Here is a 13,158-nt window from a genome sequence, read left to right as displayed (position 1 = left end):
GTCCATACAGGTCACAATTTATTTCTGAAGGAAAAATAGAGACAATGAATAAGCTTACCGGTAAAATTTGGAAGTGTTTGATTTTCTGGTGGTGGCACAGTGTAAGCACAAAAGCTTTAGGGTTACTCTGGCTGTCTCTCAAGAGGAACAATCTATAACAAAAAAGGGAAAAATGACCACAAATTACAAACACAAAAACAAATGTAAGATGCTAAACTTTATAGACAATATCTATGAAGTTTTTTACCCATCTACTTGGCCTTGTTGATGCATCATCCTGTGCGATTCCTCCCGTGTGATTCGACCATGAAACCAAATCTGAGTTCTGTGTATGGCTGGATGGTAAAACAAAACACATGCAATCAAAGCACTGCTTTAAAGTTAGGCTTGATACTAACAGTTCTAGTTACAAATTACATTTTTAAACTAAGCTCAGCATGCGATCAGTAGAGGGAAAAGTGTATGAATAGGAAAGTACCTCCACTTAACGATGAGGGGTGGAGTGGACTGGGGCTTCCCAGAGTGTTCATCCGTTGACTTCTTTTCTGTAACCATGAGGTGATGCAACAAACTTTAGTCATAATTCTGTTACTTATAAAAGTCTGGTCACACAGTGGGTGTTGCATCAGGAAGGCTGAGACTGGTAGTTTTGTCCAGGAAATAATCCTCCATAATGGTTTAGTTAGGAACTTAGCTGTGACTTGTAATTTGGGAATTTGTTAGTTTTTTTCAAGATAGAACAAATAAGCTCTTACATGTACACACATTTTTGTTCAGTAGTAGTTTGTTGCTTTGCCCATTTGAGTGGTATTAAGAAGTAAGATAATAGAGTTAAATTATAATACCCTAAAATTAAGAGCTAAGTATAAATGTAGGAAATCACCCCTTTAGAGACTCGAAGTTCAACAATTTTAAAGCTAGCTTCTCTGGAAATTTAAACCAAAAGTTGGAACTGTCAGATTACTGCAGATCCCACAGAGGTTTTAATCAACTTCAACCCAAATGTGACCATGTTATAAACAGATTTAAAAAAAAAAGCAAACTCATTTTTGACACTCACCCTCCAGGCGTGGGCCTCTTCCATCGCAGCACTTTGGGCTTCTGCAGGATTGTCGATCACCCTGCCTGTTCTCCCTGAGAAATCCATGGCAACTAAAGAGTTCTCTGATACGCTTCTCTGTGGACACGAGACCAGGAATTAGTGTCTTCAAAAATGATTACAAGCTCACATGAACCTTACTGAAACTTCTGAAATTAAGATAACATTAAAATAACATTATTATTGTAAAGTAATAGATTTTAAAAACCAACTGGCTTTTGAAATGAAAAGAAATGAACGATCAAAATACTGCCAAACTTTTTTTTTTTTGCATTTACTTTCACTCTGAACCTTCAGACTGAATAACGAAGAGAATGCAGCTCTGTCCTCTATGACTAAAACCCATAAAACCACAAGTTCTGGACCCTAAAATGAATTTCAGTGGAAGGTAGTGACTAGATTCTTTAGAAAACCACAAATTATGGAACACATGAATCCAATTAGTGCTCGGGTGGCAGAGCGGTCTCTTGTTTCCCCCGTGGAACCTGACCTGCCTCTACCCTGACCAGGATAAAGCAGCTGATAAAACTGAAATTAAATAAAAAATAAATCCAATCAATTTTAAAAGAAAGAGGAGAAATCGTTGCTACCCATTGTCAGATTTTTGGCAACATCCTTTGTTGTCTAATTACTGGCCATCAGTAGATGATACAGTAGAAGAGGCCTGAGACTAAAAATGTGTTCGTTGCAGATATTAGTGATAGCTACAAAACGCCATTAGTGTGAAATGGTTTGGAAAAGAGCCCTCTAAGAATTCAGAGTGACCAGCTGTTGATTATCAGAGAGATCTGAGATGAAAACGGTGTTCTTATTAAGTGAGTGCCGAGAGACATTTTCAAAAACAATGTTAGATTGAAACGAATAGGTTATATTTTGTTGATTTATTGAAATGATAAATGTAAATGTGAATTTTTTAGAAAATGACAACAAGTTTTATGTTTCGTTCCATGCCAAGAATTATTCTGTAACTGAAATGTTCATATTAGGAACAAACTTCAGCTGATTTCAATTTTTTGGCTGAACTTTACATTTTGGTTATAAAAGGTAAACAAAAATGTTACATTTGCAAAAGCTTTGTTACATATAAGTTACCTTTACATTAATGCTTATTTTTATCTCCAAAAAGTTACTAACTAAACCTAAATTCCAGCCCCAAACTACCTTTGAGGTCCAATAAAACTCTGAACCACACAACCACCGAGCCACTAGTCTTGCTCGACTTGATTCTCCACCCAGAACTCGAGGAAGACAAGCATCAAGGCTCTTCTCTGTACCTGCACCCAAGTGGTGGAACGAACTTAGTTTGTCTGTCCGAACATCTGAGTCTCTCTCTCGCTGTCGATTAAAACCCACCTCTTTACTAAGCACTTAAGCTGACATGTACTAACTTACTAACACTCATTCATGTCTTGCAAAAAAAATTGATTACTTAAACTAGAGTATGGTAATGTTTACTCTGGAAGCACTTCTGTAAGTCACTCTGGATAAGAGCATCTGCTAAATGCCGAAAATGTAAATGTCAATTCAGCAAATAAACAGTAATTGTGCACTAAAACCACAAAGATATGTTTACTTTGAACGACAACAAACAAACAGTAACCTGGAGTGTCCAAACTTTGGCTGAGGAAGAGAAAGAGGAAAACAAGTACAGAGAAAAAGATACAAAATCTAGAAAATCTCACCATTGGTGTAGAGAAGTGTGAGAGCAAAGCTTTTCTCTGCTGTGGGATCTTGTAGTTCTGATATAGAAGAATTCCATACTGTAGAAAAACAAACACAATGTGTAGTGAGTTTTAGAGAAACCTCACAAAGGACAATCCATTGTTTTATCAATTTATGATTTTATATCTGTTGTAAGTTGATTCTGGAGCTTGGCTAAGCTTAGCAGTGTTAGTTAGGACCAGCTGTTAGTTAGCTGAGACTTGAAGTGCATGGGGTAGAATTTTGGCTCTAGTAATAACAAAATAAAGTACAATAGCACATCCTATTTTCAGACATAGTCCATCATGTTTTTTTGTTTTGTTTTTTTAAGCAATAGAGATTAGGGTGAAATGAATGGCTTGTGGGGCAAGTCTGAATGTGACTAGCAGCTAGCAAGCTATTTTATATAAAATAATGTCACTACAAGAGAATATCTAGACCAGAGCCAGGCGGAAAATACTTAAAAACATTTTTCTTCTGCACTAAATAATTCATTTTCTTTCATAATATAAACCTAAGCAAACTGGATTATAATGACCCCAAAATGAAACGTGTAATTAAACTGGTTAGCCAGCCATGTGCTAAGCTAACTTTTATAGCTATTTGCTTTTATATGTAGGTAGAACTTTTTTCCTTACAGCCACACTCAACTATTCCATCTATACCAATATTTGTAATCTTTACTTCTATGAAGATTTACACATGTGCTACATATCTAACAACAGCGCCCAACTTGAGAAGTGGAAGTTTAGCTTTAGCATTTATATAAAAAATAATTGCTTCTATTCATACTGTGTGCAGTTTAAGGATATAATTTAGGATTACCATGAGATCTACTTTAGAAATACTGAAGTTTGTAGCCTGACAAACCTTGAACAGTCTGAAAGCCGTCATCCAGCACGTCCTGCTCTGTTCATCTTCTGCACACAACATCCTGAGTTCCTTCTGCTCCGTCCTCATTTTACTGGGCTGAAAATACAAAACCAAATGATTTTGTTAGTCCCCTTGTTACTAAAAGAGACTTAGGCTCAAACTGTTAGCAGCAGACTAGGGATGCAAATTTTCTCATTTTATTAAAAAAAAACAACTAAACCATATAACTTCATATTAAGTCGCAAATGTGAACATTACAGTGATGTACAAGCAGGTTAAAGTAAGAATAAAATGAACAAGGATGTCATGCAATTGCTTCAATTTTAGAGACTAAGTTTCACCTAAAAAAACAAATAAAATCTTTGTTAGGGCTAGTCTACGTCCAGTCTGGTTAGCTTGCACACACTGCTAGACCATTAGTTGTACTGTGGGCAGCTTCATATGAGAACAACAAAGCTTTTTTTGATAAAAGCAGTACGCACATCACTTTTCTTTACAATTGTAGTGTGGCTTGCAATTATTGTGGCATTTTAAAAGCGGGTGGCATCATAATTTTAGGTCTAATGGCTAGAAGAAAAATCAAGTAAGACCAAAACATGCTGAGAACCACGTTACTGTCTTTTCAGTTCTCTACGACTCATGCCTTCAAGGTATAAGACCGTGTTGTAACAGCAAGGAGATGCATCATCATTCAGACTGACCAAGTCGATGGCATTCTCAATAAAAGGAACACTAATATTGACCAATTTTGAAAAGAGGGGGAGAACACAGAAATCATGGTCTTACTATGTTGCTGCTGCCACAAAATGCCCTACAACTAAAACTGACAAACTGTAAGCACGACTGATGCCATTTCTACACTGTATAACAGGTTCTGGTAAGTTTTACAAATTATTCAACTTCACTTTGCATTGTCTTAACTGGGATATACTCAATTCTTCTTTGCACACTCTGCTGGCTGCAGAATATCCGCACTGGCTAAGCAGGGGAGCGGGTTAACAGTTGCTTCCTTTACACTAGTCAGTGATGGATCTTACAAACAGCCTTAGCACATACTGCGGACAGACTAATCTCCCCATATTTTTCTGCATGTGCCTCAACCAAACAGTAGGAGTCACTGTTGCAGTGGCAAGGAGGAGATTTTTCATTCCTATTCCCCTTCTCAGACATGGCCAACATTCCTTCTGTCTGCCTTAAATTAACAGTCCTAAATAGCCACAATTAAAATACTAATGAGAAACTTACCTTTATGCAAAACTCAAAATCTGTCGGCGCGTTGTGCAGCTTTTTCCCGGCCGTTACGGTGAAGATATTGCTGTCTTCAATGTCTGCTAGTATCTGCAAATGCCTTGGTTCCTGTAAAAGTTCAACATAAGTTATCTGACCATGAGCTTGTAAAACATCCCATTTAATGTAAAATAAAACACTTGCTGCTATTACAGCCTCCACAAAACATTCTACAAAATGTGTAGAAAATTCAGTCAAAGAAGCATTTGCAAGGTCAGGTACTACTACTGGACATGAAGGCATGTTTTGCAATCGACAATCCAATTCATTCCAACGGTATTTAATGGGGTTGAATACAGAGCTGTGTGCTGGACACTGGACTTAATCTTATCAAACCACGATTCCATGAGCTTTGCTTTGTGGACAGCACCACAGTGACTGGACTAATATAGCCATTAGCAGCAGAAGTAGTAGAACCACGTGATCTTAATAATTATGTGTGTTTGCATAATTTTGACCGTATGGTGTATATGTGTCAACATACCTTTGACGTTCCTTTAGTCGAGTAATACAATCCTGAGCGTCTCAAAAACACATACAGTTTCTTCCACGACTTCCTGCAAGTCTCTTTCACATACAAATAACCCTGGATTTCTGGGCAACTACTGGAGTTTAAGAAGTTCTGATGGACAAAGAATACAAACAATGTTACACTGCCTCATGTCTCTAAAATAAGGTCATAGTTCAGATGATGGATATGAAGAAGATCTTATTGTACCTGTAAGAGCTGAGATGGAGGAATGGTTCCGTTGCTTTCCTGACACCAGGCCACCATCTGCTCTGGAAAGAAGTTCTGTTGACAAGGAGAAACGTAACAGTCTGTGTGAGGTGCATTTCAGTGGAACACTTTTCCTACAGTGTATATTTTCCAAACGTCTTCTAATTCTTGGAGATTTTGGACTTTGGGTTCGGATCTAAAATTGGTTGTTTGGTTTCTCTAGTGCACATGTCATGGAGTAGAATAATGTGGAAGTGCTTGGGTGCTGCAGATATCCAGTATGCTGGCAAGCTGTTAGGTTTGAATCGAAGCAATGCTGACGGCTTGGGCCCTCAACAGTGACTCTTGCTGTCTGGTCAGGGTGCCAGCAGAAGTAGTGAAGAAACACACAAGGCAAAGTGTGACCGTACACTAACGACTCTGGCTGGTGGGGCAAGTGGCAAATGAATTGTAATAATAGAACTGGGAATTGGGAAAAGGAGGAAATGCAGAACTTAATAGTGTTTATCAGGGTCACTTTATTAATGTTGATAGTGTAAGAAATCATGCAGAAATTACACAACAGACCTAACTTAGGGTTTAGGCCAACATCCCAACTGACCTACTGGGACAGTTTATGAGACATTTTCTTCTGTTTTTCCATTCCAGCTTGAATCAAACAGAAAAAAATTCAAACCCAAAGCTCAGTTAAGTAGAGTTCTGTCTTGGCAAAGCTTAGTATGTGTAGTATGTTGTTTTAATACCTCAATATGCTTTACACCACCAAAAAAAAAAAAAAGTCTACCACAATGCAACAAGTAGAAACAAATCCTTTAAATGTACGTGCCTACAATGATGAGCCAAAATACTGAGGACCACCCACCAAATAAGCTGTCAAAACAGCTCTAACTCTCTAAGAGCTAAACTCCACAAGATATCTGAAGGGGTCCAGGCGTATGTCATACCAGAACATTACAAGCAGGTTCTTTAAGTAGTTCTTTATGTAGGTTGTGAGGTAGACTGGTTCCATCTCTTCCATGAGTAAACGATGCACATGTGCCTGGGCCAGTCGACCTTCAGTGTCCAGCTGTCTTGTTTGTCTATTGTGAATGCTTTTACTGTTTTCAGTAGTACGTGGCTTGTCCCTGCTCAGACCACTGTCTGTGGGTACACACTATGGGCGCCTGTAGGCACTCCGTACTGTTTCAGAAATAGTTCAACCCAGTAGTGTGCCTATAACAATTTGGTCCTCACCAAAGTCACTCAGGTTCGAATGTAAACTACAAGGAACCACCATCACCAAACATTCAGTAGATCCCTCTGCCTCACATGTACTATTGTTACAAAATAGACACTGCCATGCATATTTTTTGGGGGTGGTAATACTTTTGCTCATCAGTGTATATGCACACACATATTTTAAGTAACTTACCAGAGGATTTCTAAAAAATTCATATTTGGCATAGTTCTTCCTGAAGACAAACTTGCTCTCGCTAGTCATGGACGCCTGCACTTGTACCACAAGTTCATGGTCCTCTAAGCATCTCTCTGTAAAAAGAAGCACAAAGTCACACAAGGTTCAAACTGTTTGTTCAACACATTTCCATAATTATCTGCCAGTCTATGGAAATCGCACAGCTCAGTCACCACACGGCATGTTCCCTTGAATGTATCTATATTTGCATCTGAGATGATGTCATCGTCTGTTCGCTTACCAACCGCTCCAGGTCAGGATAAAAAATAAACACAAAAAGCAACGTTGGCTTAATGAAAAGAGAGCTTGTCTGGGAGACAGGAACCACCCACTGTCCTTTTCACCCCCAGCAGAGATCTCTCACTTTAATCCATCACTCTTTCAAACGCCTTAACAGGTTTTTTATATTCTATTTACACATTTCCCCTTTTTGTCCTAATCTAGCATATCTAAATATCAAGTTAAGTCAAGTCAACTTTATTTATATAGCGCTTTTTACAATAGACATTGTCTTAAAGCAACTTTACAGAATCCAGGACCAACAGACCAAAACCCCTGTTGAGCAAGCCGAGGGCGACAGTGGCAAGGAAAAACTCCCTTAAGATAACAGGAAGAAACCTTGAGAGGAACCAGACTCAGCAGGGACCCATCCTTCTTGGAATTATCCTGGTTGCTGCAGACCCCTACCCTTGCTGACAAGGGCTGTACCTAAGACACACTCCCCCCGACACGTATGCAGTTGCAAACCGCTTCTTTTCACCTGCACAAGGCAGGATTACACAGGTAGGAGTATCTTGTACCTCCGCCATCAACCAGCCAGTAGAAGCCGCAACTGCAGCACTGATGAGAAAACCCTTCGGCCCTTCCAACCTCAGGGCTCTAGAGTGCGACCAATTTGGTCGCACATGCTACCTAATTTCTCAATGGTGCGACTAAAAAAAATCTCAGGTCGCACCGGTGCGACCAGGCATCCGAGGGAAAAAAAAAACAACAGACACACATTAGGCCAATAACATGGTCTAAACCAATCAGAGATAGCGAAGGGCGGGACATTATTGTAGCGGTGATATGTGAGCGACATTCAGCTCAGCCAATCAGAATGCAGCACCAGGTTTATACACGTGCGTTCGGATGTTCTGCAGTAAGTTTAGTTTTGTATATGAGACTCGCCGGATGTTCCAGAATGGAAGTTCGGGTTCTGGAGCTCGGCGGTGTAAAGTGTTGTAACGCTCACTTAAGTCCTGACTAAACAGTAAAAGTGACTCGACCCTGTCGTGTGCCTTTATTCCCACACCTCCACCACCGCACAGCAAAAGACCCGCAGCATCCCCACCGGACAGCGGCTAGGTGAGCCGACCCTCTACAGTAGCAAGGGGCTAATGCTAGCGGTAAAGTGTGGCGATAGTGAAAGTAAAAACACGACAATATTTTCGTTAAGTAAAATATAAAAATAACTAAAAGACCAAAATATATTACAATACATGTAGTCAAAATACGCAGCGAGTGCACCGCAAGCGATTTTGGGAATCTGTGTAAAAGATACAGTAAAGCCGATAATATAATGCACTGCATTTAAGATTACACTCTAACACTCTAGAGCCCCATACACACACACACACACACACACACACACACACACAAACATATACATATCATTTTAAATATACACACACACATAAATAGATATACACACATACATACACATTTACTCTATTATTATTTTTATAATTTTTATAAGTGTGCTATAATTAGTCTATAATACTATAATTAACTGTATTAACTGTATAATTACTACAGTATATTAACTGTAAAGAGCATGGGAAGACCATGGCCGGCAATAGTATATTTGTGACTGGTTCTAATACATTTTGAATTGAAAGGCTGAAAAAGCCCAATGCATCTATAAAACACATTACATGCCGCGATAAATGCACTGCCCAAGTGTCCCCTCTCCCCACTGCCTTTCAGTGGCAGGCAGTAGCAAACAGATCATCAGACAAGGCCATGTTGACCAGATTGTTAGTTATTTACAAGTCAATATTGCCTGTGTGGACAGTGATTTAAAAAAAAAAAGTGAACCTGTAAAACTGCGGTGTTAAATGCGATGCGGTCGAAAATTTGGGTGCACCTAACTTTTGTGCTGGTGCACCTAAGAAAAAAAGTTAGGCGCACCAGTGCAACCAGTGCAAAAAGTTAGTCTAGAGCCCTGCAACCTGCAGACATTAGCCAATCATCTCTGTGTGTGTAGGCACCCAGTAACCAGTAATTTGCAAGTTCCAAATCTCAGCACTGGTGGGCTAGCGTGTTTTACCACTGCGCTACAACATGTTTTGAAAGGAAGGTACTTTCAGCAGTTCTTTGTATTGGAACATTGATAATGATTGAATGGGGACAAAAAATCAGGCATTTTAAAAAAAAAGCAACAGGGACAAAAATCAGGCATTTCAAAAAGCAATAAGGACAAACATCAGGCATTTCAAAAAGCAGTGAGGATAAGTATTACAGTAAAACATACAAAGAGGGTCAGTGACACATCTATTCCCGTAACGCTGACAGAGCTGGACATTGCAGAAGGATGATGTCATTCGTTTGGCACATTTTTGGCACAGTGAATCCATAACGAATGTGACCGGCACGTTATTTATTTTGCCTGTGCTCGGAAAATAAAATCAGGACGCCTCTCAGAAGGTGCAAAATTAATCAAGTTTCAGCTACATGATTTACAGTCCTTATCAACATAACACTAATCAGCAGTTCCAAGAGGAATTTAGCCACCTCATCTAATAACGTCGACCAGAAGGGCAAAAGTATGTAGACACCCATTTTAATTATTTTTCCAGCATGACTGTGCCCCTGTTCACAAACCCAAAGACCATAAAGACGTGATTTGATGGGTTTGGTGGCAGAGTGGAGGGTTCAAGCTCTACAACAGCATCACCATGAGTAGTGGAGGAACACATGGGGCATAGTAAGACTCTGTATGTGGTACAGCTCTCTGAAACAATCCATCGCTGGCTGGTGTAAAGAAGCAGTCACCGACTGCACATGTGGCCCTTCTCACCCAGCGAGGGGGAAGTGCAAGCAGCAGATGAACTGTAGTGGGGAATTGGAATTTACTTCGTTTGGGAGAAAAAAATGGGACAGAAAATGCAGAAAATGAAAAACGGCGCCCAAGTGGCGCATCGGAAAATTCCGCTAGCACACCAGAGCCGAGATTCTGAACTCCTCGGTTCGAAACCGGTCGGCTGGGCACCATCTAGCGGGCATAATTGGCAGTGCCTGCAGGGAGGGCTGACCGGAATATGTGGGCGGGGTCTTCAAACGCTGTGTAAGGATTGTGTGGCAAATAGAGGCGCTGTGCAGAGTCCATGGGTGGAAAAGGCTTCCATTAAGGGCTGCGCATGGGTCGTCGGAGTTGTGAGCAGCAATATACCCTCCTCAACTGCAAAAAGTCGGGGATCCCCAGTAGCGGAAGACAAATTTGCTACACTAAATTGGGAGAAAATGGGAGAAAAATGCATAAAATATATAAAGAAAATAAAAGAAAATCGATGCTGGATTCTCTACAACTGATCCTTGTTGATTAGCTATTCATCATTCAGATATTCATGAATCACTGATAGTCTCAGCGAGCATCAAGTGTACTACACAGGTCAGGATTTACTTATACTTGGGAAGAAGAACCAAGTCCGTGATTTTAAACAGGCTCAATATATGCTAATACATCTGTGTACGAGTCTCATGCGTCTGTAGCATGTGTTCCTCCATGATGCTTATAGGTGGTATTCAGAAGTTTTGCTTTAATAAGACCCAAAAAATGTGAGAACTGCTCTATAACCCTGTGAGCAAATGCTCAGTCTGGTATTTTTTGGCTGATGACCAAGCACATTTAGTCAAAAGAGTATGTGTATAGCTGGGCACTGTTGGTCAGGAAAGCTTCCAGTTCATTCCAAAGCTGTTCAGTAGGGTTGACGTCCTGGCTCTCCATTATTCATCATCTCTGTGCAGCGACATTGACCAGCCAGCAGAGGCCACAACTGCAGCAGCAATAGGGAACCCCCTCAACCATCCCTCCCTCGGACGTATCCAATCGCGTCTGTGTAGGCGCCCGGCCGGCTGATAGCACAGCCACACTTCTTTAAAATATTTGCAGAACAAACAGAAAACATCTCTCTTTGTATCTTTTGTTCTTACCGAGCCCCATGGCTGAGTGATGCTCCACAAGCGCCCAGCTGTTGTCATCTACGCAGTGGCTTTTGTACACAAGCAGCTGGCACAGGTCTCGTGCCGTCATGTCGGCCGGGATCTCCACCACTTTGCCCATGCCGTCCTCGCTAAAGATTTTAATGATCTGAAAGAACAGGAGAGGTTTGGTTTAAGTCGTTGTTGTCTGAATGCTTACAGTTAACAGTGCTGGTAGAATCATAGAAAAGCAATGACTGGTCTGAGGAAAATGCCACATTAGCTCCAGAATGGTCCAAGAAAATTTACAGTATTTACCACATCATACATAGATTATGAGTTGGAACCCTGCTGATTGTACTAGCCATCCTGTTACCGGGAACTGACTCTTCTGGAACTGGCTCTACTCTCCAGGTGGAAGGAATAACGTTCCTGTTTCTCCTTATAACCAATGCAACTCCCGTCAGTCTAAGATATCACATGACCCAGAGCTTGTAACATAAAAACATGGTTGGTTGGCTTCAAGTGTCTCAGAGGAAGCAAGTTCTAGCCTCTACCCACCTGACTGCTAGCTTTCATGTGATAGAAGAGACTCGTGGGTATAAGTCTTTCTTTCTGAGATCTTGTTTTCCACCCCTGGCCCAACCAACACCATAGCCTTCTGTAACAATAGAATTGTTCTGGTTCATGCTAAGCTCAGGACATGCCATTCTTCTCTCTCCGGCAGATATGCAGGTGTTGGCGTGCTTTTGTGCTTGGAAGGCACACTTTGAACCCTCCTAAAAGTGCTCCAATGACATAACAGCAGCTACAGCTCGAGAAAAGGCACCAGTGTTACGTTTCCCTAACTTCACCACAGCTTTCAGACTCACAGCGATCACACAATAGTATCATTCAAGTCTTGCCTCTGGTCACTGCCTGTAAACAGTTTGACATGTTCTCCCTTCATCCACATGGGTCTCAAACAGGTACTTTGTTTTCCTCCACCTTCCCAGAACATGCGGAAGCAGGACTGGCTTCTCTGTATCATCCCTAAGTGAGTAAATGATCCATTGCATGAGTGTCTGCCTGTCCAGTGTTTTATTCCTGCCCTGTGCTTAGCATTTTCAAATGGCTCTGGGCCCCCCGAAACCCTGATCGGGGTGATGTAATTAGTATAAAATGAACACATGGGAAAAATATCTAAAAAGGTCAGTGTCCAGACTTTTGCATAAGACTTACACTACATGGACAAAAGTATTGGGACACCCCCTTCTAATTTTTAACAGGTGTAACAGGGCCGTAGTAGCTCTGTGGGTAAGGTACTGGACTAGTAACCAGATGGTTGCCGGTTCAAGCCCCACCATTGCCAAGTTGCCACTGTTGGCCCCCAGAGCAAGGCCCTTAACCCTCAATTGCTTGAACTGTATTCAGTGATAAATGTAAGTTGCTTTGGATAAGTGTCTGATAAATGGCACAAATGTAATAAATCAATTCTTTAAAGGAAACTATATGCTATCTTTGCTGCAACAGTTTAGGGAAGGCTTTTTCCTGTTCCAGCATGACTGTGCCCCTTACTACAAAGCAAGGTCTGTTAAGACATGATGAAAATGACATGATGAAAGTCCAGTGTCCTGACCTCAACCCCACTGAACAGTTTTGGAATGAACTGGAACATCAACTGAGTGCTTTCTCAGAAGAATAGCTGTTATTATAGCTAAAAAGAACACATACAGGTCACTATATTTTAATACCACTTCTTCTTGAAATAGGATGTCCGACAAGCACTTGGTCAGGTGTCCAAATACTTTTGGCCATATAGAGTATCTGTATTTTTTATCTGCAGTCTGTACTTTTATAGCACAG

General features: G+C 40.7%; 1 protein-coding gene across 5 annotated transcripts in view; it reads right to left on the bottom strand.

Moving 5' to 3' along the window:
* grb10b (growth factor receptor-bound protein 10b) overlaps positions 1-13,158 on the bottom strand; it is a 102,140-nt gene that overhangs the window by 5,715 nt on the left and 83,267 nt on the right. For all 5 annotated transcript variants that reach the window (XM_062992649.1, XM_062992653.1, XM_062992652.1 and 2 more), the window contains 11 exons: positions 11,326-11,482; positions 7,090-7,205; positions 5,679-5,753; positions 5,445-5,582; positions 4,919-5,029; positions 3,671-3,769; positions 2,782-2,859; positions 1,061-1,177; positions 479-545; positions 248-335; positions 59-152 (listed from right to left, as the gene is read on the bottom strand). In XM_062992649.1, coding sequence (XP_062848719.1) covers positions 59-152; positions 248-335; positions 479-545; positions 1,061-1,177; positions 2,782-2,859; positions 3,671-3,769; positions 4,919-5,029; positions 5,445-5,582; positions 5,679-5,753; positions 7,090-7,205; positions 11,326-11,482 — 1,140 coding nt within the window. The remainder of the gene's footprint in view (positions 1-58; positions 153-247; positions 336-478; positions 546-1,060; positions 1,178-2,781; positions 2,860-3,670; positions 3,770-4,918; positions 5,030-5,444; positions 5,583-5,678; positions 5,754-7,089; positions 7,206-11,325; positions 11,483-13,158) is intronic.

Source organism: Trichomycterus rosablanca, chromosome 3 (genome assembly GCF_030014385.1).
Source record: "Trichomycterus rosablanca isolate fTriRos1 chromosome 3, fTriRos1.hap1, whole genome shotgun sequence".
In the NCBI taxonomy this organism is placed as follows: Eukaryota; Metazoa; Chordata; class Actinopteri; order Siluriformes; family Trichomycteridae; genus Trichomycterus; species Trichomycterus rosablanca.
This window is presented reverse-complemented; position numbering and strand designations above follow the sequence as displayed.